The 27,959-nt window shown below is 47.5% G+C and overlaps 1 protein-coding gene across 1 annotated transcript in view; it reads left to right on the top strand.

The window, feature by feature from the left end:
* RASA4B (RAS p21 protein activator 4B) overlaps window positions 1-27,655 on the top strand; it is a 103,505-nt gene extending 75,850 nt beyond the window's left edge. Inside the window, exons 8-21 of the mRNA XM_081943400.1 lie at window positions 1,582-1,673; window positions 2,616-2,733; window positions 5,139-5,292; window positions 6,097-6,161; window positions 6,282-6,394; window positions 8,269-8,461; window positions 14,437-14,574; window positions 15,343-15,487; window positions 16,656-16,825; window positions 18,984-19,121; window positions 21,748-21,883; window positions 23,732-23,852; window positions 25,474-25,529; window positions 26,922-27,655. Coding sequence (XP_081799526.1) covers window positions 1,582-1,673; window positions 2,616-2,733; window positions 5,139-5,292; window positions 6,097-6,161; window positions 6,282-6,394; window positions 8,269-8,461; window positions 14,437-14,574; window positions 15,343-15,487; window positions 16,656-16,825; window positions 18,984-19,121; window positions 21,748-21,883; window positions 23,732-23,852; window positions 25,474-25,529; window positions 26,922-27,052 — 1,770 coding nt within the window. The 3' untranslated portion in view covers window positions 27,053-27,655. The remainder of the gene's footprint in view (window positions 1-1,581; window positions 1,674-2,615; window positions 2,734-5,138; window positions 5,293-6,096; window positions 6,162-6,281; window positions 6,395-8,268; window positions 8,462-14,436; window positions 14,575-15,342; window positions 15,488-16,655; window positions 16,826-18,983; window positions 19,122-21,747; window positions 21,884-23,731; window positions 23,853-25,473; window positions 25,530-26,921) is intronic.
* The last annotated feature ends 304 nt before the right edge of the window (window positions 27,656-27,959 follow it).

Raw genomic sequence — 27,959 nt, 5'->3', positions numbered from 1 at the left:
AACACAAACGATAAGCATTAATAATAAACTCCAACAATAAGCTGTTTATATGGATACATGCATGTGCTTTATATTGGGTCAAGATGGTGATGATGATAATCATGATTTTAAAAAAGAAAAAAAAACTCCCAACAAAGTCAGTTTGACTTAAAAGGTACACATTTTTTTCCTGCAAAGTTAAAGAAATGGCTTGATGTTCATTCCCCCAGGATGCCCTTCCAGCTGCCCAGACCTCTTACAATTGGGATTCCCTGATCTACTTGAATTACTAGGCCTGGTTTTTGCTTAGGTTCTCAAATAAATTGACCATGTGCTGCCATCTGGAGGAATTCTAGGAGTTGAAGTCCACTCATCTTGAATTTGCCAAGTTTGAAAAACTCTGCCTCAAAATATTCAAGCCGTATTGTTAAGTCCTCGAGGCTACGACGCCCTTGACTATCATTGCCGGCCCCTGATTGGTTGAGACGCGAGCAGCCAGCTGGCGGGAGAATGCAGCCATTCTATTGGTTCAGCGTCTGACAGCTCTAGTATAAAAAGGCCTGTCAGCTGTCAAATGTTGCTGTTTGACGGGTCAAGGTTTACATTTTGCCTTATTAAGCTGTTAATAAAGGTTGTGTTAGCTTCAACCTGCCTTGCCTCAGTTCCTGTCTGCCTCGTTCTCCCTACAGAACACATATGAATAGAAAAACGATGATATTTTTTTTGAAAAAAAATCCAACCAACGGACTTTTGTGAGACTCTTAAAGTACAGTTGATAGCAGTGACTTGGAGCAGGAACAATCTTTTATAGAGGCTGTTTTTGGCTTTTTCCTATTGTCCTTTCACAGATCTTGTGCATGGGACATACATACATACATACATACATACATACATACATACATACATACATACATACATACATACATATTAAGTGTTATGTTAAAGCATCTGATATGCCCAAATATGGGAGGGAGCATACTGCTTCCCTTTTGCCTTTCAGCTCCACCCTAGGAGCCTTCCAGGGAGAAAATGCAACACAATATCTGTGTGTGTGTTCAAGCCTCGAGCAATTTCACCCAAACTTGGTACACAGATGACTTAACCTCTGGAAACAAATACTCTGGGGATAAGATACCCCTGACATCCCTCAGGAGGGGTGCTCTGTTAAGATACAGCCTGTTGTGCTTTAAAATGACTTTTACTGTACAGCGTGGTGGAGTTGCCATGGAATGGCTTCACAGTACACCACAAGGGGGCTCCCTCTGATAAGGGGGAAAATCCAACATTAGAAATTATGTTTGGTCCAGACATTTTCCCCCTATAAATAAATACCCCAGCAACGCCGGCTAGTTGATAATCAAGTCTTAATTTGATAGGACTCTAAACTAACTCCTCTTTGAAAAATAGGGTGCACCTCTTTGCTTTCATGGCATCTCTTCTGCCACTCAGCTTCCCCCCCCCCCAACACAAAATAATTAATGTGAAAGAAACAATTGGGAAATGGCTTATTGCATCTACTTGCCACGTGATCCCTGGTTCATGGATGGTTAATGTCTTTGGGAGGCCACCAACCTCTTTTGAACATTTCTTTCTGATCTGCAGGTGGTATTCAATGTCCAAAGGCTGAAGGCTGTCCAGAGAGAAGAAGGATGGTTTTTGCTCCGCCCAGACAAATCCAAACCAAGATTGGATGAGTAAGTCTGAATTCTCAATACCTACCAGATTATCAAAGGAGAAATGAAAAATGATGCTAGGGAGAAGTTCAGAAGGGGTTCCTCCAAAAACATTAAAAGTTGCCTTACAGTGTCTTGAACGGATTCATCTTATCTACTTTTACTTTTTGTCTGATTAGTTAATTTTGCCCTAAGGCTATTAGAAACATCTGACGTCATCTTTGCTTCTTTGGAGAATAAGTATGGAGATGTTGTGAGCTGGCAGCAGATTCGGACAGTGAGGAGGTTGGGGAGGAACATGGGCCAGTCCTGGAGTCTTGGGAAGGCTCTGATGAGGGCTCTGTGTCGGAGGCAGAGATGGGCTCAGAGCCGTATGCCAGGTATCAGCTGCCTTCAGAGTCAAACATCAGCGAGGCAGACGAAGAGCTGGAGCCTGTTCCCAGTGTGCGCATGCGCAGAGTGGCCGGACGAAGGGAACAACTAAAGAGCAGGGGTCGACTTGGGAGTAAGGCCACAGGTGGACAATGAATGGCCCCTCCCAAAGGAAATAAAAGAGGAGTGAAAGGGGAATGGAGTTTGCAGGAGGCAATTAGTTCGCTTAATTGCCTCATGACTCTCCGAGACTCCTTGCCAGGTTTTGCAGAGATCGGCCTGTCAGCTCTCCAAGCCAGATAAGGTCTGTGACTGTAAATCCTCCCTTGAAAGACTTTGCTGGATGTGAATGAGCAGAATTCACAGTAAATTAATAAGAAGGTTTTTTGTCGGGACCAGGAGTTTGCTTCCTGCTCTTGGGAAGCCTAGGTCAGAACAGGAGATGCCTACGAGAAATATTCCATGAGATCATCCATTGAACTCATATTCCATGAGACCAAACTGAAATGTCTCTGTAATCCCCAAATGCTAGGAAAGTGGTAGCCAATTTATAATATATATCTAATATCCTTATTTGTACATGTGTTTCAGAGGGAATCTAGGCTCCTTACACCTGCAGGTACAGCTTCGGGATGAGATGGTTCTGCCCTCCATCTACTACCAGCCTCTTGTCGAGCTGTTGTGCCAGGAAGTGAAAGCAGGGATAAAGGTGAGACGGACTAATAGAATAACAGAGTTGGAAGGGACCTTGGGGGACCAACCCTTTGCTTAAGCAGGAGACTCTATATTGGTAGTCCTAGACGTACAATCATAATCGGGCCCAAAATGTCTGTTGCTTAGTGAGGTATGTTAAGTGAGTTTTGCTCCCTTTTACGACTTTTCTGGCCACAGTTTCTAAGTGAATCCCTGCAGGTATTCAGTTAATATTACAGTTGTTAAGGGAAATTGGCTTTCCCATTGACTTTGCTTTCAGAAAATTGCAAAAAGGGATCCCAGGATCCCAGACTGCTGCAGCCGTCATAAATATTAGTCAGTTGCCTAGCGTGTGAATTTTGATCACGTGACCATGGGGATGCTGCAACGGTCGTAAGTATGAAAAAGGGTTATAAGTCACTTTTTAAAGCGCCGTTGTAACTTTGAACAGTCACTAAATGAGCTGTTGTATGTTGAGGACTATTGTACCATTTCCAACAAATAGTTGTACAATCTCTTCTTAAAAACCTCCTTTGTTGGAACACCCAAAACATATGAAGGAAAGTCATTCCACTGTTTAAGACTGATTTAGAATAGAATAGGGTAACAGAGTTGAAAGGGACCTTGGAGGTCTTCTAGTCCAACCCCCTGCCTCTTTGTGCAGCCCCTGAGATATTTTAAGACTGCTATCATTTCTGCACTAGTCCTTCTTTTCCTTAAACTAGACATATCCAGTTCCTGCAACCGTTCTTCATATGTTTTAGCCTCCAGTCCCCTAATCATCTTTGTAGACCCTTGTACCATTCTTGTCCCAGGAAAAGGAGTGGTTGGGAGCCCCATGTTCTTATTCCAAACATTTCTAATGATCCTTGGGTGATTATAGACCAGGTAGTTCTCTCATGCTAACCTATCTCACAATGGAGCCCACTATTAGGGGGAGTGAGGTGCCGGCTTTGTGATGCTGGGGAAAAGGGCAACAAGCACAGCTGAGTAGCCATTCCATCTGAACCTCCCAATCACTCTCTTGAAGAATAAAGCTCTTCAGGCCACACAGTCTTTCCTGAACCTCCTAAGCTGGCTCACTGCACACAGGAGTGAGCGGAGGTGGATAGCACTAGCACTTAGACTTATATACCACTTCACAGTGCTTTACGGCCCTCTCTAAGCAGTTTACAGAGTCGCCTATTGCCCCCAACAATCTGGGTCCTCATTTTTACCCACCTCGGAAGGATGGAAGGCTGAGTCAACCTTGAGCCTGGTGAGATTCGAACTGCCAACCTGCAGGCAGCTGGCAGTCAGCAGAAGTAGTCAGCAGTACTGCATTCTAACCACTGCGCCCAGTGGTGGGATTCAAAATTTTTTACTACTGGTTCTGTGGGCATGGCTTGATGGGTGTGGTGTGGCTTGGTGGGCATGGCAGGAGAAGGATACTATAAAGTGTCCATTCCAGAGGTGGGTTCCTCCTGGTTTGGTCCAGTTCGACCGAGAAGTAGTAACTCAGCCTGCCACGCCCCCAAACCAGTTCTCTTGGCAGCGCCATAGGTGCCGTCATCTTGTTTTTTGCCTCTGTGCATGCGCAGAAGCATTTTTTTAGTACTGCGCATGCGCCATTCCCACCCCACTCCATGGGAAGGATACTGTAAAATCTCCATTCCCTCCTCACTCCAAGGGAAGGTTGCTGCAAAATCCTCATTTCTTCCTGATCAGCTGGGACTTGGGAGGCAGAGAATAGATGGGGGCGAGGCCAGCCAGAGGTAGTATTTACCCGGTTCTCCGAACTGCTCAAAATTTCCGCTACTGGTTCTCCAGAACTGGTCAGAACCTGTTGAATACCACCTCTGCACTGCATCACCATAGCTCTTAATCTTCTCTTATTGCTAATATTGAGCAAAATTGAGCTGCTGGATCGGTTTCTGTACACAGAACAAAGGGCCATGTGCGGAGGGTTGAGTCACGGCAACTGGACTCCTTTTTCTTTTTCTTTCAAACATTTCGCTGCTTATCGAAGTAGTTTCTTTGTTGATGAAGAATCTCAGACTGAAGAAGCTGCTTTGATAAGCCACAAAACATTTCAAAACCAAAAAAGGAAAGAAGTTCAATGGCCATGGTTCAGCTTCCAGATAACTCTGTCTGAAAGACTTGAGAATCTTCATCAGTGTTTCATCTTTCGCCTTAGGCAGGGAAATGTCTTTGGCTCACACTTACGACTCTCGTGTGGCTTGGAATGGACGGCAACTGCACAAAGGCTGTACGTTCGATGAAAATGTGCTTGATAAAACAGAGAACGCAGACACGGTGATGTTCAAAGGGACATAAAAAACATCACGTTTTTATGAAACGTACGCCCGCCCTTTCTGAAATTAATGTGCATTAACTTCTCCATGAAATGTATTTCCTCGGCCTCCGTTCTTCTCCTTACAGAACCAGAAAGTGCACTTAATAACCCTGATTGATGAGACTACAACAGCTGAATGCAGGCAGGAACTTGCGGTGAACCTAGTCAAGCTCTTCTTGGGCCAAGGCTTGATTAAAGAGTTCTTGGACCTCCTCTTCAAACTGGAGCTGGACAGAACCTGTAAGGACCAGGGCAGGAGGGCACACATTACTTTATTCTATGAGTGTGTGGGTGTGGGTGTGGGTGGGTGGGGAGGATGCCTTTGCTAACTGAGGAACTTTGGGAGTTGACGTCCACAAGTCTTAAAGTTGCCAAGGTTGGAGACCCCTGATCTAAGAGAAAGATATAGCTGAATCAAAGGGGACAACTAATGAAAGATGTCTTGACCTTTTCAAGGATCAATACAATGCAATACAATACAATAGCAGAGTTGGAAGGGACCTGGAGGTCTTCTAGTCCAACCCCCTGCCTAGGCAGGAAACCCTATACCATTCCAGACAAATGGCTATCCAACACCTTCTTAAAAACGTGTTGGAGCATTCACAACTTCTGGAGGCAAGCTGTTCCACTGATTAATTGTTCTGTCAGGAAATTTCTCCTCAGTTCTAAGTTGCTTCTCTCTTTGATTAGTTTCCACCCATTGCTTCTTGTGCTGCCCTCAGGTGCCTTGGAGAATAGTTGGACTCCCTCTTCTTTGTGGCAACCCTTGAGATATTGGAACAATGCTATCATGTCTCCTCTACTCCTTCTTTCTATTAAACTAGACATACCAAGTTCCTGCAACCGTTCTTCATATGTTTTAGTCTCCAGTCCCCTAATAATCTTTGTTGCTCTTCTCTGCACTCTTTCTAGAGTCTCCACATCTTTTCTACATCAAAATGTCATAGATAGAAAGTCTTCCTGTTTTTCTTCATAAAATAAGATGAAGTGGTTGAAAGGGTATATAGATCAGTGATCGATCATAAACCACTTTCTGTGTTTCAGTTGAACCCAACACATTGTTTCGGAGCAACTCTTTAGCTTCTAAGTCTATGGAGTCATTTCTGAAGGTACTTTGTGGGATTCTGCCTTCCGTCTACGATGGGTGGGGGGGAGGCTGTTCCTACCAGTTTCTGATTATGAAGCTCACTGTCTTCTTCTGCTGTGTCTCTAATCTCTGGCTTGTGTAGGTGGCAGGTATGCACTATCTCCATCGAATCCTTAGGCCGTCCATCAACCGAGTGTTTGAAGAGAAGAGATACATCGAACTAGATCCCAGCAAAGTGGAAAGCAAAGAGATCGGGTAAGAAGAAGGAAGGAGCAACAGTGGGGAGGCGTCTCTGTGAAGGAGAGATTTCTAGTCAAGGGCCTCGCCATTTTTGAGCCAGTGATACAAAACCTTGAGAAGTGTTGTGGGTGCCTTCACAAAATGGCAGCCCTTATGAGCTTTATCAATCACATCCCTCCCATTTACCAGAATGGAAACTGGGGTGGTGGATGGGGAAAGGGTGTGTGTGGAATCTTGTTCTCCCTGATTGCTATTTCCCATCCCTGGTTCTTCAAAAATGGCTGATTTGATTCCGAAATGCATTTTGGGAAATAATATAGTGTGTTTCTTTGAAATGTGCCATTTTCTTCTTTTTTTAAGTTTTTATTTTTATTTTTTAAATAAACAATCCATCTTCCATTAAACAGTGTGTCATCTGGGTACTAATATTTTCTGCAATAACAATTAAAATTTACAATCATATTCATTATTTAATCTGTTCCTAGCTTAATACCAATACCTTAAATATCTAATACTATAACAATCCTCTTCTTGATTTATTTAACTCTGTTAATTATTAATTACTATTACTAATTAATTACTATTAATACATTTTCTATATTTTACACAACTATTTCTAATTCTTATATTTATTCTCTAACCATCGATAAAATGATTCCCATATAATATAATATATTATTATATGTTTATCCATGTTATGACAGCAGCTAGGATTGTATTTCTACAAAACTGGGAAAGTGAAGAGATGCCTACAGAGGAGAATGCAATTAGGGAAATATTACAATGTGCAGAAATGAACAGATTAACACTGGCAATTAAAGAAATATGCCATTTTTGATGTTAAATATATTTTAGATTAGAAGATTTTTTTAAAAAAATCTTGGATGCCAGAATGTTAGTGCTATTCATTGTCTTATTGCTTGAAGTGTTGGGATGAAAATATCTATCAGGCAACATAATTTTAGAACATTTGAATCTTATACATATATATATTGGGAGTTGAAATCCACTCAAGTTAAAATTGCTAAGGTTGAGAAACACCATGTTAAAAAGCCTCCGATTCTAATGAAGTAATAAGTCATTCACCTGCTACTCTCCAGCAAACTGATGGAGTGTTCGGAGCATGAAGCAGCCATTTTGAATGTCTATGGAGATTCGCATGGCTGCGAAAGTTGGACCATAAGAAAGGCTGAGCGCCAAAGAATGGAGGCCTTTGAACTATGGTGCTGGAGAAGACTCCTGCGAGTCCCTTGGACTTCAAGGTGATCCAGCCAATCAGTCCTAGAAGAGATCAACCCTGACTGCTCTTTGGAAGGCCGGATCCTGAAGATGAAACTCAAATACTTTGGCCACCTAATGAGAAAGAAGGACTCACTGGAGAAGAGCCTGATGCTGGGAAAGATTGAGGGCAAAAGAAGAAGGGGACGACAGAGAATGAGGTGGCTGGATGGAGTCACCGAAGCAGTTGGCGTGAGTTTAAATGGACTCCAGAGGATGGTAGAGGATAGGAAGGCCTGGAGGAACGTTGTCCGTGGGGTCGCAATGGGTCGGACATGACTTTGCAGCTAACAACAACATGGAGATTCTCAGGCATCCAAGTCATGGTTGTCCTAAAGATGCTTTTTTCAAGAGGCAACTGAACTTGCTTTGTTTTTTCTGGAAGACTTTTCTCTTCTCAGAACTGAAGCAGATTCTTAGATCAGAAGCCAAACATCTTCAAGGAAAACAAAGAACATCCAGTTGCCTCGTGAAAAAAGCACCTTTGTGACGACCATTTTGAATGTGACATCCGTTTGATGGGCTACTTCATTTTTGGTGAAATCCAACATGGCTGTGATGGCATACAGGGAAGCTCTGAAATATTTGATTATTTTTGTTTCTTGCTTCAGATGCTCTAGCCTTCACCGGATCCACAGTGAAAGTGAGGTGATCCAGCAGAGCGGCCAGCTCCTTCAGTCGTATCTGACTGACCTACTGAACACCATCACCAGGTCTGCCAAGATATGCCCTCCTGTCATCCGTGCCACTTTTCAGCTCCTTTTCAAGCGAGTTGGAGAACGGTTCTCTGAGGAGAAAAATCAGGTCAGTGGGGCGGAGTTAGATTCTTTTAACTCAGGGGTGTCAAACGCCATTTCATTGAGGGCTGTATCAGGGTTGTGTTTGACCTGGGGGGGGCAGAGGGGGCATGGCTAGCTCGACGTCACTCATATTGGGGGTGCCTGTGGCGCCTTGAGCGCTCTGCCAACGAAAACGGGCTCCCGAGCTCTGTTTTTGGCTGCCACGGCCTCCTGCAACCCTCTGCCAGTGAAAACGGAGCTCGGGAGGACTGCATGCGTCCCTCCTGAGCTCTGTTTTCTCAGGCAGAGGGTTGAAGAAGTGTGGGGAAAGACGAGGCTTGACACACTGAGGAACGTCCAACTCTATTTTATTAGGATTTAATAACAGCAAGCAATACAGGAGAGAATCGCCCGTTCCTTAGCCTGACAGCTATTTAAGGGAGAGCTGTCAGGCCGAGGAACCAATCAGGAGAACCGATCAGCCCGCCTTCAGCCATGCCGCGCCTGATTGGCTAAGGCGCAGCATGGCTGTTGCTGGCTGACAACAGGGGGAATTCCCCGGTCGTAAGTCGGGGAGGAAAGAATACAACACTCCTTCCCCCCTAGCGAGGACGCATGCGTAACAGTGGAGCATGCGTAGTCGCTAAGATAGGCTGGGCGGCGTCGGACACGCCCAGAACGCCTCAGAACTGGGCAGATCGTCGGAGGAGGAGGTGGTGTCCGTGGGAGCTCTTCCCTGGAGGGAGTGGAGCTCCAGGCGCCATCTTGAAGGCCTATCCCAGCCGGAGGCGGAGACTCAGGAGCAGGTAGGCAGGGCCGGGGTGGCGCGGCCGCTGGCGGGCTTGAGTCAGGGAAGTTTGAATTGTTTTGAGGAACAGGCTGGCCTGATTGAGGGAAGGCCAATACTGGGTGCAATGACGGAACTGGTAGCCCAACGGGGGCTGGGCCGATGGACGGCTGTGGAAGGCGGAAGGTGCCTGGAACAGACTCAGTTGAAACTTCTTGCGGCCTGGGCAACGGCCACGGCGGGGAAATCGGGTGCGGCGCCAACCCCAGGGCCTCTGGTGGAATGGCAGAGGCCGACCCTGCAGGGTTGTTGTGTGGATCCGAAGGTTGGCGACGCCTTAGCTGATCCACGTGGCGGCGCCAGTCTGCACCGTCGGCGGTCCGGACCCTGTAAGAGCAGGGGCCGGTTACAGAAATGACGGTGGCAGGCACCCACTTAAGATCCCCGGAGAAAGCCCTTGCCCAAACTGGATCGCCCTCACGGAAGGAGCGGGGAGGGGGCCCCAGGTTGCTCGGCTGTGCCTCAGAATAGGTTGGGTGCAACCTATCTAAGGTGGTCCGCAGGCGCCGGCCCATCAGCAGCTCAGCGGGGGTTTTCCCTGACAGTGGACACGGGGTGGAATGCTGAACCAGGAGGTAGGCAGCCACCCTCGTGGGCCAGTCGCCCTTGTCCATTCGTCCAAGGGCGTCCTTGGCCGAGCGGACAGCGCGTTCCGCCCGGCCATTGCTGGCCGGATGATAGGGAGCGACTGGGGCATGCCGGATGCCCTGGGTGGCCAGGAATTCCTGGAACACGGTGGACGCAAACTGAGGCCCATTGTCCGACACAACGACGTCTGGCAAGCCGTGGGTGGCAAACAGGCGCGTCAATGCTCGGACAGTGGCCTCGGCTGTGGTGGAGGTCATGAGGATGAGCTCCACCCAGCGCGAGTAAGCGTCCACCACGACCAGGAAAACCTGGCCTCGGAAGGGCCCGGCGTAATCCAGGTGGAGGCGTGACCATGGGCCGCGAGGAATCTCCCACTCCCGCGGCGGGGCCGCCGGAGGCGCTGGACGGGAGACCTGGCAGGTCGAGCACCTGGCAACCCAGGTAGCTATCTCGTCGTCCAGATGGGGCCACCAAACATAGCTGCGCGCCAGTGCCTTCATGCGCGCTATGCCAGGGTGGCCCTCATGGAGGCGAGACAGCACCTGTTCGCGCAGGGTGGGTGGAATGATCACCCTGTCCCCCCACAGGAGGCACCCACTGTGAAGGGACAGCTCTAGCTGCCTGGCCTTGTAGGGGCGGTGGTCGTCGGACACCGGCCCCCCAGGCCACCCCCGCAGAACCCAGGTCATCACCTGGGAGAGGGTGGGGTCGGCCAGAGACGCTGCCGCCACATCGCCCGCAGAGAGCGGCAAGGCGAGGTCTGCAATGGCCAAAACAGACAGGCAAGGCACTGTCTGAGGGTTGGAAACGGGCAAGGGGCAGCGGCTGAGGGCGTCAGCGTGCCCCAGCTGCTTGCCAGGGCGGTAGACCAGGGCATACGAGTATGCCGCTAGGAACTCCACCCAACGTGTCATCCGGGGTGACAGAATGGGAGGGGTCGGACGGTCACCGGCCAGAAGCCCAAGGAGCGGCTTGTGGTCAGTGAAGAGCGTGAAATGCCATCCGTAGAGGTACTCGTGGAACTTTTTAACCCCGGACACGGCAGCCAGAGCCTCCTTGTCGATCTGGCTGTAGTTTCTCTCCGCTGGAGAGAGTGTCCGGGAATAAAAAGCTATGGGGGCTTCCGAGCCGTTGGGGAGTACGTGGCTCAGGACAGCCCCCAAATCCACGGGGGAGGCGTCACACGCTAGAGTCAGGGGCATCCTGTCACTATATTGGACTAGGACTGCCTCTGACGTCAGCATGTCTTTGACAGCCGCGAACGCATGCGCTTCGCGGCTGCCCCAGCGCCAGGCCGCCGATCGGTCGAGCAACCGATGCAGCGGCTCGGCTAGTGACGCCTTGTGCGGCAGAAATGGCGCGTAGAAATTTAAAAGCCCCAAGAACGACTGCAGCTCCGCCTTAGAGGCGGGGGTGGGGGCGTTCTTGATGGCTGCGACTTTCGCAGGGGTGGGGTGGATTCCGTGGGCGTCTATGGAGAAGCCGAGGAAGTCCACTTTAGGCACAGCAAATGAGCATTTGCTGCGCTTCAATTTGAGACCCGCGCCCCTAAAACGGTCGAGGACCTTCCCCAGTACTTCGAGGAGTCCTGAGCGGCTGGATGCAGCGATCAGGACATCGTCGAAATAGGGTACAACGCCAGGGAGCCCATGGAGCAATCGCTCCATGAGGCTCTGGAAGATCCCCGGGGCCACGGAAACGCCGAATTGGAGGCGGCGGCAACGGAAAGCCCCTCGGTGGGTGACGATAGTCTGCGCAGCCGCCGCTTCGTCATCCACCGGGAGCTGCTGGTAGGCCTGCGCCATATCCAGTTTCGCGAAAATACAGCCCTGCCCCAGGGAGTGGAGCAGGTGCTGTACGACAGGGACTGGATAGGGGTTTGCCTGAAGGGCCAAATTGATGGTGGATTTAAAATCGGCGCAGAGGCGTATGGAGCCGTCGGCCTTCACAGGGACCACTATTGGGGTCTCCCAACGTGAGTAGTCAACAGGCTCCAATACGCCCTGCGCCAGCAAGCGGTCAATCTCCACATCAACTTTGGCCCTTAAGGCAAAAGGCACCCTGCGGGCCTTCAGCCTAATGGGAGCAACCTGGGGATCTAAATTAAGAGAGATGGGGGTGCCCTTGTATAGTCCCAGCTTGCCGTCAAAGACGTCCGCGTAGGCGGAGATGACAGCAGCTACGTCAGGGGGCGTGTCTGAGATGGAGTGCACCCCCTGCACGGAGAGACCAAGGGCGGGGAACCAATCCAGCCCCAGTAAAGCGGGGAGGGGCTTCTCAACTACGAGGACTGACAGGCAACCCGAAAACCCCCCGTATTCAACCCTGACCGTATAGCAGCCCAGGGTTGGGATAAGTGACCCCTGATAGTCCCTTAGGGCCACGGGGCTGGCAGTCAATTGGCGTTTAAGGACGCCAGGGCACAGTTTGTGAAAGTCAGCCCAGGCAATTATGGAGCGGGACGAGCCGGAGTCCACCTCCATTACGCAAGGCGTGCCCTCAATGAGGACTGACGCCTTGATTCTGTCCGCACCTGCGGAGGCCTGGTAGGTCGCCTCAGCAGGGGCGGCTGCTGGGCTTGGCTCCACGGTGTAGCAGCTGGCTCTCGTGCGCGGCTGGCGGCGGGGCTGCTGCGGTCCTGCTGTCATCTGCTGGCCTGTGGATCCTTGGGGTGGTGGTGGAGGCAGCACGGCTCGGCAAACTTGGGCCAGGTGCCCCTTTTTTGAACACCGGCGGCAGATGGATGCCCGGAATGGGCAGGCGGACCGGTCGTGGCTGCCCCCGCAGCCAAGGCAGGTTGTCAAAGTCTGGCGCGGAGGTCGCGGATTGCGGCGTCTCTGCAGTTCTGCCAGGCGAGCCACGAGCTCTTCCTCTTCTTCAGCCGGGCTCGGCATGGGCACCAGCTGATCAATGAGGCAGGTGTGCGCTGGGGAAGATGGAAACGGGTGGCGGTCCATCTCAGCGACGGATTGCTCGGACAACTCCACCGCCCGTGCCTCAGCGACCGCCTCTGCCAAGGTGATTTCTGGCCGAGCCAGGAGGCGCCTCCTCAGCCGGCGGTCCCTGATTCCGCTGACAAATTGTTCCACCAGGTTGTCCTCCAAGTCCGGGAACTCGCAGGGAATAGCTGTGGTCCGCAAGGACTGGAGGAACTGGCTGACGTCTTCGTGCGGCTTCTGGACGCACTGGCGGAAAGCGTACCGCCGGGTAATTTTCGATGGGGTCGGGGCGTAATGTCCCTTCAGCTTGGCCATCAGCGTATCCCAGTCGAGATCGTGGACTGGCAAAGGGGCTGCCAACGCCCGGGCGGCGTTGAACATCGGGGTTCCACAGCTACTGAGGAAGAAGCTGCACTTCTCCTCCATCGGGATCCCCCTTTTCCCGTTGGCTCGCAGGAAACACTCGAAGCGCTCCAAAAATCCTGTCCATCCTTCTCCTTCGGTTCCGAAGGGAGCGAACGGAGGAAGCGAAGACATAGCGGCTTGAAGTTGTGCGGCTCAGGGAGCTAAACTCAAGCGGCTGTGTGAAGAGGTCGGGTTCCGTCAGGGTCGTCGCCTCAGGAGGATCCCACCTTCGTCGCCAGTGAAGAAGTGTGGGGAAAGACGAGGCTTGACACACTGAGGAACGTCCAACTCTATTTTATTAGGATTTAATAACAGCAAGCAATACAGGAGAGAATCGCCCGTTCCTTAGCCTGACAGCTATTTAAGGGAGAGCTGTCAGGCCGAGGAACCAATCAGGAGAACCGATCAGCCCGCCTTCAGCCATGCCGCGCCTGATTGGCTAAGGCGCAGCATGGCTGTTGCTGGCTGACAACAGGGGGAATTCCCCGGTCGTAAGTCGGGGAGGAAAGAATACAACAAGGGTTGCAGGCATTTGTGGGTTCAGCCGGTTCTGACCGGTTCAGCCAAACCAGTAGTTCCAACTGGCGGGTATTTCATCCTATATCACTGCGTTTTTGGAGCTTTGCGCATGCACGCGTGCTCACATTTTCGGTGCTGGGCGAACTGGTTGTTACATTATGTGATGCCCATCTCTGGTTGCAGGAGGCCGTAGCAGCCAAAAACTGAGCTCAGGAGCCTGTTTTCACTGGCAGAAGCCCCGCGGGCCAGTCCTTTGCTGTTTCCAGGGTGGCCCTGCGGGCCAGACCTAAGTACCCCATGGGCTGGATCAAGCCCCCGGGCCTTGAGTTTGACACTCCTGTTGTAACTTATCTCGCTCCCCTTCCAGTAATGTGGGATTATAATTTTGTAAACTCTTGGTAATTCTTTTGTGATTACAAATTCTTTGGTAAGTCTTCCGCTTCTTTGTCAGATAAGGCAATTTGTGAGATCTTGTGGGAAGAAAAGGGGCAGGATCTGACAATCCCATCCATCAGGGATTTGAATGTGTTTCTAACCAATATCCTAAGGAAGTTTTCATTTCTAATTTTCTTACCTTAGTCTTACCACTCTCCTTTCCTCCGAGATCACAAAGGAGAGATTTGGTATTGCCTGTCAGGTTGTTGTTGTCCTTGGTCTCTTCCCATCCCCTGTCAAAAGCTCTTTGTGCTTCTGAACTTGCAGAATGTGAAATTCATTGCCATCACCAGCTTCCTTTGCCTGCGATTCTTCTCTCCAGCCATTATGTCTCCCAAACTCTTCCACCTACGGGAGAAGCACGCCGATGCTCACATCAGCCGGGCTCTTCTTCTGCTGGCCAAGGTAAGACCTGTCCCAGGAGAAATGCTCTTAACAGCCTGAAGATGTCTAAAAAGGGTCCTTCTTTTGACTCTTCTCTTTTCTAGTTTCTTATTTCAGCTCATCTTGCTTTCCTTTCCTTCCCTTCCCCTCCCCTCCTTCTCTCTGCCCTTTCCCCTCCCTCTCCATCTCTCCCTCTCCTCCCTCCCACTTCCCTTCCCCCTATCTCTCTGTCTCCTCCTCCCCACTTCCCTCCCCCTCTCTCTTTCTTCTCTCCCTCTTCATCTACTCCTCCCCACTCTCCTCCCCTTCCCCTCTCCATTTCCTCCCCCTCTCCCTTTCCTCTCTCCTTCTCCCCACTCCCCTTCCCCTCTCCATCTCCTCCTCCCCACTCTCTTTCCTCTCTCCCGCTGCCTCTCCCCTTCCCCTCTCCATCTCCTCCTCCCCACTCTTCCCCCTCTCCTGCTGCTTCTCCCCTTCCCCTCTCCATCTCCATCTCCTCTTCCCCACTCCCCTATCCTCACCCTCTCCCATTCCCCTCTCCATCTCCTCCCCCCCTCCCTCTGCCTCTCCCCTTCCCCTCTCCTCCTCTCCCTTCCCCCTTCCTTTCCCTTCCCTTGAGCCAAACATGACTCCTGATTGGATTGGACCAGGTGGCTATTTAAATCTCAATCCCCTTCATCTCATGAGTCCCAGCATTCTCTCCACTGCAAACCTTTCTGGCTTTCTCTCAATCTGGTTGAAGCTTGTCCTTGAGTTGTGGTGACGTGTTCTGATTTTCTGCTGGGCCAGGCTGTCCAAAACGTGGGGAACATGGACAACAGCATCAGCCGCACCAAGGAAGCGTGGATGGCCCCCCTGCAAGCCATCATTCAACGTGGGGTTGCCCAGATGAAGCAGTTCATCCTGCAGCTAATAGACATTGAGGAGAAAGATGGTAAATGCTTGATAAAGCCAAACCAATTAAGAAATGTTCTGGTTACTGCAAGCAGCCAAGTGCTTTCTCTGAGCCATCAGCCAGAGGGTACTTTATTGGTATTTGAAATGTAAAGCCCAATCCCATTTCTTTCTTAGTATGGCCAATTTATGACTGTTTGTTTAACGACAGTTCAAAGATATGACATCCTCAGAAAAAAATGATTTACAATCCTTTTGTATGGTTGTTGTGATATCACGTGCATATACAAAAGCTGCAGAGCTTGTATCCCAAGGACAAAAACAAAGTTGATGACCAAAATAGCAAGCACCTGTGGATGAGCCTTCCGACCCTTGGTATCATCCAAAGAGGGGAGGGAAGCAAAGCCAGGTAGCTTCACTAATGGCTTTGAGTAGGACAGCTTGTGTTCTGACCAAGGCTTCCCAAGAGCAGGAAACAAACTCCTTGTCCCGGAAAAAAAACCCTTTTATTAACTTACAGTGAATTCTGCTCATTCACATCCAACGAAGTCTTTCAAGGGAGGATTTACAGCCACAGACCTTATCTGGCTTGGAGACCTGACAGGCTGATATCTGCAAAACCTGGCAAGGAATCTTGGAGAGTCACAAACCACTTAAGCAAACTAATTGTCTCCTGCAAACTCCACTCCTCTTTCGCTCATCTTTTATTTCCTCTGAGAGGGGCAATTCATTGTCCACCTGTGGCCTTACTCCCAAGTCAACCTCTGTTCTTTAGCTGTTCCCTTCCTCTGGCAACTTTGTGCATGCACACACTGGGAACAGGCTCCAGCTGTTCCTCTGCCTCACTGATGTCTGACTCTGAAGGCAGCTGATACCTGGCATACGGCTCTGAGCCCATCTCTGCCTCATCAGAGCCTTCCCCAGACTCCAGGACTGGCCCATGTTCCTCCCCAACCTCCTTACTGTCTGAATCTTCTGCCGGTTCCACTGGCTGCTGGTGGACCACAACAGCTTGCAGGGACAATCCCAGTTAACAACAAGCCAGAACAGAGACTATATAAGTAGGACTGAGGTTAGCAATGAGGGCAGCAGATTATATCTCATGATTTTTTGCCAACTCGTGTTATTACTAATGTTATTATTATTTCCTGCTCATTCAAAACACATGCACAAATATTGCATTCACTGCTGCGGATATTAAATTACAGAATTAGACTTGCAGAAGCCCATCTCCCTGCAACCTCAGGTGGTAAAAGAAGGATACCTCTTCATCCACAAGGCGAGAAGCAAGGGGCCTCTCCTCTCGTTCTCCTTCAAGAAGCTCTATTTCTCATTGACGCATGAGGCTCTCACCTGTGCCAAGACACCCAACTCCAAGGTAGGTAAAGGATGGAGATTGGCCACTTCCAGAGGCTCTGGCCATGGTCCTGAAATCATTTTTCTTGAAACCCTCTATAAGTTGGGGAGTCCAAGGAAGGAGTGCCCATGAAAGCTAGCCAATCATCATAGAAACTACCATATTTTTTCAAAGTATAAGACATACCTTTTTCCCTCAAAAATGAGGCTGAAAATCTGGGTGCATCTTAAACACTGAATACAGCATTTTTTGCCTCCCGAAATCCTGCCCCCTTCACCAAAATAGCTGGGCATAGCCTTTAGGAGGCTTTGAGAGAGCTCCTGGAGGCTGGGGAGGGCAGAAATGAGCAAAAAACGGGCCATTTTTTGCTCAATTTTACCCAGCTCCCAGGAGCACTCTATAAGCTTCCTAAAGACTATCCATGCCCTTTTTTTTTACAAAAAAATGGTCGTTTTTGTCCCCCCCCCCCCCCCGGAGCACCCTAAAGGCTCCCTCTTCATGCCTTTTTTGTGGGGGGAAGCGGGCCATTTTTGGGAGGTTTGCAGAGTGCAAAAACTTTTTTTTAAATTATTTTTCTCTTCAAAACCTTGCTGCTGCATCTTATACTCCGAAAAATATGGTAGGTCTCTCCCCCCAAAGCAGCAGCCAAATGGTCAGCCTCAAATTATCCTACTTTGGGCACATTAGAACTGTGATGGTGCAGTGGTTAAAATGCAGTATTGCAGGCTCACTCTGCCCACTGCCAGGAGTTTGATCCTGGTGGGTTCAAGATTGACTCAGCCTTCCATCCTTCCAAGGTGGGTAAAATGAGGACCCAGATTGTTGGGGGCCATAGGCTGACACTGTAAACCGCTTAGACAGGGCTGTAAAAGTACTGTGAAGTGGTGTATGAGTCTAAGTGCTATTGTTATTATGTGAAGATTGAGCTCCCTGGAAAAGGTATCATTTCTGGGAAAGATGGGAGGGAAGAGAAGTTGAAGTTGCTGAGCTGAATTCAGGTGCAGTGGCAATGGGGGCACCATTGCGAGACTTAAAAGACCAGGTTAGGGATAGATCATTGTGGATATAATCTACCTGCATAGTCACTAGGAGTCAAAAACAACTTGATGACAAATATTCAAAACTTTGAAGCCCTTGAAGCAATGTGTCAGGGTTCCATTGCCCTAACTAAATCATGACCCTTGAGCCAAGCTTCAAAAGAAATCCAGTTATTTATTAGGAGCAACATGTTGGTACGTACCCAAGTGAAGCCAACTCCGACCCCATATAATTTATGGTCCAATTATGGCCCTATTTTCCCCCACTCCCCCCAGGGTGTGTCATAAATCACATTAGCCAACAGAGTACTTTTATGGGCTGTAGAGATCACTCCCCCTCCAGCTGCTGTGGGTAACCTGGGAGACAGCCTTGAGAAAGAAATGCTTGGAATGTGCTTCTATTTGTAGCCGCTATGCTGCTTCGTCAGTTTCCCATCCCCCTTGCCTATGGCAACTCAAGAGCAGGCCAAGGATAATTTGTGAGTTGACATAAAATAGTATAAGAATGTTGGACTAGGAGTGCAGAAATTTGAATTCAAATCTTGGTTATAAAACTCATGATGTGATTTTGAACCAGCTATTATTGTGCTGAAGAAGAATAACATTCAAGCCAGCTAATTTTCACGCGCAGCAGAGCACCGAAACCCAAAGACCAGCTGGCTGGCGCACGCATGCCTGTTTTATGGCCATTTTTTGGGTCGTTTTCAGGTTGTTTTTCAGCACTTGCAAAGACCAACTGGTCTGCAAAGATATGCATGCCGAAAACCCATATAACAGCTGGTGACAGAGTGCGTGTCCACAGAGAGGGCGCTGCGTGCCACCTCTGGCACGTGTTCCATAGGTTCGCCATCCCGTGCATAGGAGAAACCTTTGCCTTTATCTTTTTAAGTGTTTTCCATTTGAGGGAAACTTTAAAAGAGAATTTGTCAGATTCGCGGAGGAAGAAAGCTCTATTTCTAGTACTCTCACCTATTGTGATGATATAGAATCTCCATGATTAGAGACTGTCTTCTGCAGAATACTAGTGGCTACTGGGGGAAAGGATTGCTGGAAGCATTTGGTTGGATTGACAATGCGAGACAAAGTTTGCTTCTATTTGACTCAAGGTTTCTTGAATAAATATTGATGGGATTTCCTTTCAGAAAAGCTCCTTTGTGCCACTGACTAGCATCCGGGCAGCTGAGAAAGTAGAAGAGAAGAGTTTTGGTATCTCCCATGTCATGCAGATCATCTACACTAACGATGCTGGGCAAGAAGACACAGCGTACCTGCAGTGCAAGGTGGAGACACTAGAAGTCACATTTTGTTCGGATGGGGAGGGAGAAGCAAGAATCCATCTGGGTGGCCCCAGGACAGAAGTTGCATTGATAGATACAATATGCCACTTGTTTTGTGAAATGAGCAGCTATATAGATTAGACAAAAAAATACATAGAATCCAGCCGTTTCTCACGTCTGCAAAACTGAGAGATGCTTTCAAATAAAATGCAAGGGAATCAAAATGTTTTTAAGGAGAAACAAAAATTCAGCCTGTTGATTCTTTGCCCCAGCAAGTGTGTGGCACTTGGCCATCTTTGTCTGGGTTTAGAAGCTAAGCAGAGTCAGGTCTGTTTAAATCTCTGGAAGGGAAACCACTAGGAAATCTCAGGGCTATCGTCAAAATGTTCCCAAACAAGACAGCAGGAAACTAACTTTGTTCTGCTGCACGAAAAGTATTTCGAAGCATCAATGAATTCACCAGGAGACGAATTTTAGATTGAGAGACGCTTTACTTTTTATGAGAGTTTAACAAGAGCATAGGCCTTATTTGCATTGTGAGAATGATCCAGGCATCAGTCAGGCTTAGGGTTAACCACAATAATTCCAGCTTTGTGAGCGAATAGCTAATCTGGGGTGACTGACTGATGGTGTTTCAGTGAGGATGAACACCACCATGGAAAGACTTCACTGCAGTAAATGAAAACAAAGGACAGTTTAGGAGGAACCTGGCTCCCAAACAGTCACTGTGAGGTGGATCTCGAAGTCTTAAGAGGACAACCAGTTAAATATGAGCCAGCAGTGTGTGGAGGTAGCCAAAAAAACCCAGTACAGTCCTAAATTGCATTAACAGAGGGATTCAATTAAGATCAAGTGAGGTACTAATAGCACTCTATAAAGCCCTAGTAAGACCACACCTAGAGTACTGCATCCAGTTTTGGTCCCTACATTATAAAAAAGATGTTGAGATTCTAGAAAGAGTGCAGAGAAGAGCAACCAGGATAATTAGGGGATTGTAGGCTAAAACATACGATGAACGGTTACAGGAACTGGGCGTGGCTAGTCTAGTGAAGAGAAGGACCAGGGGAGACATGATAGCAGTTGTCCAATATTTGAGGGGCTGCCACAGACAGGAAGGGGTCAAGCTATCTTCCAAAGCTCCTGAAGACCAGACAAGGAATAATGGATAGAAACTGAGCAAGAAGCGATTCAATCTGGAAATAAGAAATTTTCTGACAGGGAGAACAAACAACCAATGGAAGAGAAGTTGCCTTCAGAAATTGTGGGAGCTTCATCACCGGAAGCTTTCAAGAAGAGACTGAACTGCCATTTGCCAGAAATGGTGTAAGGTCTCCTGCTTGGGCAGGGGGTTGGACTAAATGACCTACAAGGTCCCTTCCAACTCGGTTAATCTGTTAAAATGACCACAGAAACAGAGTCTCAAAATAAATTCCATTTTTGCAGTTCCTCTCTAGGTCTTTGTCTCAATAATGACTGATAACAAGGCCAGGTTACCCTCCAGTAAGTAATTAACATACCATGAAAGGAGTTTATTAAATTAATGTAGCCCCATCCGCCCTGAAAAAAGAAAGGATCTATCTCTAGCTAATTAGAATCTTCCTTGAACGCTGGGTCAATGAAATCAGTTCTGCAGTTGGCAGAACCTGTATTAGGCATTGACATTTAATTAGACCGTGAAACCATTGCATCAAATAAATTTGAAAAATAAATGAATCAGGTGAATCAGGTGTGAATCGGGTTGTAATTCCATTCTATATTTGTATTTTATCATTGGTTAATTTTAATATGCATGGTTAAGTATCAACTACGGTTCAAGCATCCTGTTATATGTCTATTCTCTCGCCTACAAATTACTTACTTACTTTTATTTAGACTTTAGACTTTTAGACTTTTATACCGCCCCCTCTCCCCAAAGGGACTTGGGGCAGTGTACAGTCAGATAAAAACACATCAATAGATAGAAAGTACAAACATAAAAGAGGAGGCAATAAGAAACTGTACATTTCTGAAGTAAAGTAGTTAAAAACAATATTTAAATAACCCTAAAAATACCCAATTAAAATATCTGCCAGGAGGTAGAATAAGACTATAAATGGGCCAGGCCGGCTAAACGGAACAGGTGAGTCTTCAGTTTTTGTCGAAAGGAGCGGAAGTCGGTGGTGGTTCTGATATCGGGGGGGAGGTCATTCCAGAGGGTTGGAATGTCACAGTGAACAAGATTGAAGGTGTGTATCTTTTAAGGGAATTGAAAGTAGCTCAACATTGGCTTCCTGACTTTTATGTCCACTCTGCTTTCTATTGATTTGCCGTTTTCTCTAGTCCAGGGGTGTCCAAACTTGGCAACTTTAAGACTTGTGGACTTCAACTCCCAGAATTCCCCAGCCAGCTGGCTGGGGAATTCTGGGAGTTGAAGTCCACAAGTCTTAAAGTTGCCAAGTTTGGACACCCCTGCTGTAGTCAAACAAGTGTGTGGGATATACAGCACTGCAAAACCCACAGCCTGGTCCTTGCAGTATCTGTTTCCCTAGAAGCAGGGCAGAAAAAGGGGAAATGTGTTAAAGGCCCGGGCTACCTCCCATCAGGAGAATCCATGGCATTTATGTCCTTTCTGCCTGACCTTGTTTTACAGTGTGTGAACGAGCTGAGCCAGTGGCTCTCAGCCTTACGGAAAGTCTGTGGGAATAACGCGGGAATGCTATGCTCCTATCACCCAGGAGTTTTCAGAGGAGACAAATGGAGTTGCTGCCACCTAAAGGACAAAGCAGGTATTGCATTTGTTGGCAATGCTACTGTACTGCCTTTGTTATCTCCCATATCTCTGGGTCTGAGACTTTGTATCACAATGTTTTCTCCTTAAGTTTATTTTAATATATATCAATATAAGAGGGCTCTTTAAAAAATAAAAACTATACCCATTTACCCTGAAAATAAGACAGGGTCTTATTTTGTTTTGACCCCCCCCCCCCAAAATAAGCACTTTGGGCTTATTTTCAGGGAGATCTTATTATTTTTGAGGTACAGGAGGCGGCGATCGTGGTCACCTCATGGCTGGTGCTATGTTGCAATATTTTCAGGGAGGGCTTGTTTTCGGGGGGGGGTATTTTAGCACATGCACTCAAAAGCCCAATTGGGCTTATTATCCAGGGAAGTCTTATTTTTGGGGAAATGGGTCAGAAAAGAAAAATGTACAGCACTTCCTTGTGTAACCATCACTCGCTTGCCAGCCATTTAAAATTACGATGGTCCTTAACAGAGCTAAATGTCCATGGAGATTCTCCGTCATCCAGGTCATGGTTGTCCCAAAGGTGCTTTTTCAAGAGTCAGTTGGACTGTCCGGTTTTTCTTTGAAGACGTTTCGCTTCTCATCCAAGAAGCTTCTTCAGTTCTGTCTGGGTGGAGGGGAATGGAAGGCCTGCAAGGATGTAAAAAAAGTACTTGTGACCGGCCCATCGCAGAGTCCCTGCAGCCACGGGATCATGATTCAAATCCTGAGCAACTGTCACACCTTTACAACAGTTGCCGTGTCCCGTGGTCACATGATTGTCGTTTGCAACCTTCCCTGCCATTTGCTTCCCGCCTGCAAAATCAATGAGAAAGCCAGCAAAGGAGATCATAAGGCACATTCTGGGATTCTCACTGAATGACTAGGGCGATTCATAGAAAGACTACAGTAAAAACACTCATAAAATAAGGTCATGCAATGCCTCACATAATAATCACATCACTTAACAATGAGTTTTCTGGCAGCCCTGTTGTGGTTGTTAAGTCGAGGACTACCTATAGCAGTGATGGCGAACATATGGCACCCGTGCCACAGGTGGCACGCGGAGCCATTGGTCAGAGCACGCGAGGCGCTGCCCTGTCAGCTGGCCAGCATGCATGCGCGCGCTGACCAGATGAGTTCACCCTTTTTTAAAGCTGTTTTTTGCCCTCCCCAGGCTCCAGAGGCTTTATAGGAGCCTGGAGAAGGTGAAAAGAGCTTCCCCCCCCCCACTCCGGAGGCCCTCCGGAGGCTTCATGAGCTTCCCTGAAGCCTCCGGAGCGCAAAAAACTGGCCCTACGGGCAAACCGGAAGTTCGGTAACGGACTTTCTGTTTGCTTGGAGGGTCATTTTGACTTCCCTGGAGGCTTCAGGGAACCCTCTTGAAGGTCCCTGAAGCCTTCGGAGCGCTTAAAACGACCCTCTGAGCAAACCGGAAGTCACTTCCGGTTTGCTCGGAGGGTCGTTTTGAGCCCTCCGAAGGCTTCAGGGAAGCCTCCTGAAGGTGCCTGAAGCCTCTGGAGGGTTTCCGGGGGGGGGGGGAGGCTGTTTTCGCCCTCCCCAATGCTCCTATAAAGCCTCTGGAGCTTGGGGAGAGCGAAAAAAGCATGCAAAAATGGGGGGGGGTCGTGTCTGTACTGCGTGCATGCGCACTGGGGGGTCGCGCATTGCCTTATGGGTGCGGCACGCCCGCACACGACCCCCCTGCGCTCCCCACACTTATGGCACGTGAGCCAAAAAAGGTTCGCCGGCGCTGACCTACAGCTTGGGACTATGTAGGGCTCTTTGTCAGCAAGATGATTCTCCAAAATTGGAACAGAATGCTTTCAGTCGTCTCTTCTTTGCTTTGAAGGTCTTGGTTGTGACAAAACTCGGCATGGAGTTACTCTGCGGGAATGGAATGATCCTTTGGATCCTGACTTGGAGGCTCAGCTGATATTCCAGCATCTGCTTGCAATTCAAGAAGTGATGAGGTGACTTGACTGACCATCCCTTCCTCACCCAATGCTGAAGTATTCTTATAAAATTGGGGGGGGGCAGTGGTGGGATTAAAAAAAAATTACTACCAGTTCTGTGGGCATGGCTTGGTGGGCGTGGCTTGGTGGACATAGCAAGGGAAGGACACTATAAAATCTCCATTCCCTCCCCACTCCAGGGGAAGGTTACTGCAAAAATCCCCATTTCCTCCCGATCAGCCGGGACTCTGGAGAAAATAGATGAGGGAGGGGCCAGTCAGAGGTGGTATTTACTGGTTCTTTGAAGTACTCAAAATTTTCGCTACCAGTTCTCCAAAACTGGTCAGAACCTGCTGAATACCACCTCTGGGGTGGGGGGAACGGAGACTTTGGCTTTTAATTCTTCATATTCCTGGATGTTGCTACATAAGTCATTTAAAAGAAGGTTATGTGGTTGCCAAGAAATAACACCAACTTAGTAGAATATAATCATCCTCAATCAAATACTCTAGAAAGGGTGCAGAGAAGAGCAACCAAGGTGATTAGGGGGCTGGAGGCTAAAACATACAAAGAATGGTTACAGGAACTGTGCATGGCTAGTCTAGTGAAGAGAAGGACCAGGGGAGACATGATAGGGGACTCCTCTCTACTGAGAGGAGGGGGGCAACCTATTTTCCAAAGCACCCAAAGGCCAGATAAAGGATGGAAACTGATCAAGGAGAGAAGCAACCTAGAATAGGGAGAAATTTCCTAACAGTGAGAACAATTAACCAGTGGGAACAACTTGCCTTCGGAAATTGTGGGTGCTTCATCACTGGAGGCTTTCAGGAAGAGATTAGACAGAAATGGTATAGGGTCTCCTGCTTGAGCAGGGGATTGGACTAGATGACCTACACACAAGGTCCTTTCCAATTCTGTTATTCTCTTATCTTCTGCACTAATTAGGGAATTGATGTTATGACTTCATGCAGCCGAGGGGGGAACTGTTTTGCAACCAAGATTTATAAAGAAAAAGAAAGCAGTTAAAGGAATTAGGGATGAAATGTCGTGAAGAGGTAGCCTGTATAACGACACTGATGAGAAGACAAGCGACATGTTGTCCGTTTTTCAGAGAAAACAATCCTAAAGTGGACTTTAGTAAAACCAACTGATAGAAACATTTATTGATGATAAAAATTAAAAGCTTAAAGCAGTGTTTTTCAAACTTGGCGACTTTAAGAGGGGTGGACCTTAACTCCCAGAATTCCCCAGCCAGCCATACTGGCTAGAGAATTCTGGGAGTCGAAGTGTGGCCCTCTTAAAGTTGCCAAGTTTGAGGTATACTGCTTTTCCCAGTGTGACAGCACGCTCTCTTACACCTGAAAAACTATTGAAGTTTTGAAGTGATTATTGTATAATGTTCCTTGTCTTGCAACGCAATTCACAAAATGCATCCATCTGTGAAGTGTGCTGTATGACAGGGGTGTCCAAAACTTGGGAACTTTAAGACTTGTGGACTTCAACTCCCAGAATTCCCCAGCCAGCATGGCTGGCTGGGGAATTCTGGGAGTTGAAGTCCACAAGTCTTAAAGTTCCCAAGTTTGGACACCCCTGCTATATGATTTACTAACTTTTAACTTTTTTTTTTTACTGTCCAAAGGGAAAAGTATGAGGAATTGTCAGTTCTGGAGAAAAGTGAAAAACATCAGAGCGAAGGTACACAATTTAATTTAATTTAATTTTTAATGTATTAGCTGCCCAACTCTGCCCATCAATGGATTCTGGCATTAAATTTTAAATTATTATTTAATTTAATGCCATAATCCATTGTTAGGCAGAGTTTTGGAAGCTAATACATTTAAATAATAATAGAGTTGGTGGATAAAGATGCCAAGTCCAGTCTAAACATCCTGCTGATTGTCCAACAAACCATAATAATGATAGTAACTGGTTGAAATGGGGATGCTGGGTTGAGGTCGCTTTTGTTCCAAATTTAACAGAGGTGAACAGATATATGTATTCATATCTTAGACAGAAAGAAATAGTGACCTTCCTCCCATATTTAGGCATACCAGGGGTTGTAACACAAATACATACCTATTTCCCTGGCTCAACTGATAAGGAGGCGAGCCTGTGGCTTAGTGGCTAAGACTCCTGCCTAAGATATAATACAGCCCAGGTTCAAATCCCAGTAAGGGTATGGCTAGCTGATGAGAGCTAATTAGCTCGAAATAGATCTATACTAGTCTCCCTTTATTTATTTATCAGTACAAATACAACATTCATATCTTAGTATCTATATTATCATGACATGGGTTTATGGATATAATAGCTGGATTATAAATATGTAGAGTGAATTGACAGATTGGTGTCAGCCCTACCAGATGCATCAGACAGAAAAACATGATCAGATGAGGTCATTCTACTTTATTGTAAGGATACATTAACAGAATCTTGTAAGTGGAATTCTCCCCCATCTCCTTTACATCTTGAGAGGCTAGGGAGGGTCCCTTCTGAGCCTCTTGCCCTGCCCGCTCTTCAGCTAATATCAGTGGTGGGATCCTGCCGGTTTAGCAACCGGTTCGGTGATCGTGTGCGCAGTTTTACCAAAGCTTATCTTCCACGTTACTTCTTGGGCAATAACAGTTGAGGTGCAGCAATCTGACCTGCTGCGCTAATCAGATGAGAGGAGATAGGTAAGTAAAGTGCAAGGGCAGGTGGGCAGGCCAACTGGTTCGCTCTCGGCTGATCGTCGGAACTACCAGTTCGCCCGAACCAGTCCAAACAGGCTGAATCCCACCCCTGGCTAATATGCTGTCTCTTATCGGACCTAGCCCAAGGCAGCATTGCTTCGCTCCTTCTCCCAAGGTCTTTTGCACATAACCCTGCAGAACGTCAGTGGGAGAATGTATGTCCCTGTCCACTTCTAGTTTCCCTACTCTGTTGCAGAAAATCAGCTCAAAGAAAAACATAGTCCTTGATAGAAAAAAGGTTGTTCTGCATGTCAAAGCTGTCCTCTTTTAGGGATATCAAATGATGACTAGCGGGTTTGGATATCTCTTCCTAGCTGATCTCCCCTCTTGTCTTCTCCCCCTCTCTTTGCTACAGATCCTGAAAATGCTGACCGCCCTTTCAGGCTTTTCCAGATACTACGTGATTTAGAAGAAATTTATCAAAAGGAGGTTTCCCGGTCCACTGACATGGCCCATCAGAATCACTTGGTGGAACTGCAGACGTGACTCCCACCAAAAAAAGAAAAAAAATCATTTGGGGGCAAGCTCCACCTTTGTCCTCTTCAAGCAGAATGGTTGCTACATCCCCAGAATGGCAACTACACACTCTGGACTCAATGTTGTCCACTGAGATGGAATGGGGGGGACTCGGAAAGTCCTAACCTCTCTTTTGGGACCCCTCAGTGGTGGGATTCAGCCAGTTTGCACCTATTCGGGAGAACCGGTTGTTAACTTTCTAAGCAGTTCGGAGAACCGGTTGTTGGAAGAAATCTCCTTTTGTTTTTTTCCACTTTACAGGGCTAATCCTGTAAGGAAGGCAGGAAGGAAACATTCTGGTGTTGTTTCTAGCTTAAGCTTTATTGCCCTGCTTACATGTCACGATGTTAAAAAGTTTGCTAGGCCTGAACTGCCTGAATTGACACTCAAGAGTTAAACTAAGAAAGCTTTATTGCGCAGGTCATAAAACAAAAAAAAGGGTTCTTATCTGAAAGTGATTTATTGCGCACGCGTTACACATTCCAAAATTCCTCTCTTCTTTGTTCGGCAGCCAACTTTGGCAAACGTAGCTTTCATTATCAAAATGTAACCAATTAGTTATTTCTGTTTCATCTACTTTTATTATTTTATTATTAAAGTTTGTTTATTAATTAGAATATTTTCTTAAAGACTATTTCTTTTCTAAATATCTCAAAAGATATGCGGAAGGGAATCAGCCACGGTCCATCGATTTCTAACAGGGTGTTTTTTCCCCTGACAACTTGGTAGCAGAGTTTTGGCTTTTGATGATACCAGCTGAGATGGTTACAATTTATGGCTGTATTTTCCCTTCATGCTATCTAAAGATAACCGACTAAGCCTAATTAGCAATGTCGGAGAAAAAGAAAAAAAAGAAAAAGAAAGATGGGGCGAGCAC

This window comes from Natrix helvetica (assembly GCF_964273705.1).
Source record: "Natrix helvetica genome assembly, chromosome: 2".
NCBI classification, from domain to species: Eukaryota; Metazoa; Chordata; class Lepidosauria; order Squamata; family Natricidae; genus Natrix; species Natrix helvetica.
This window is presented reverse-complemented; position numbering and strand designations above follow the sequence as displayed.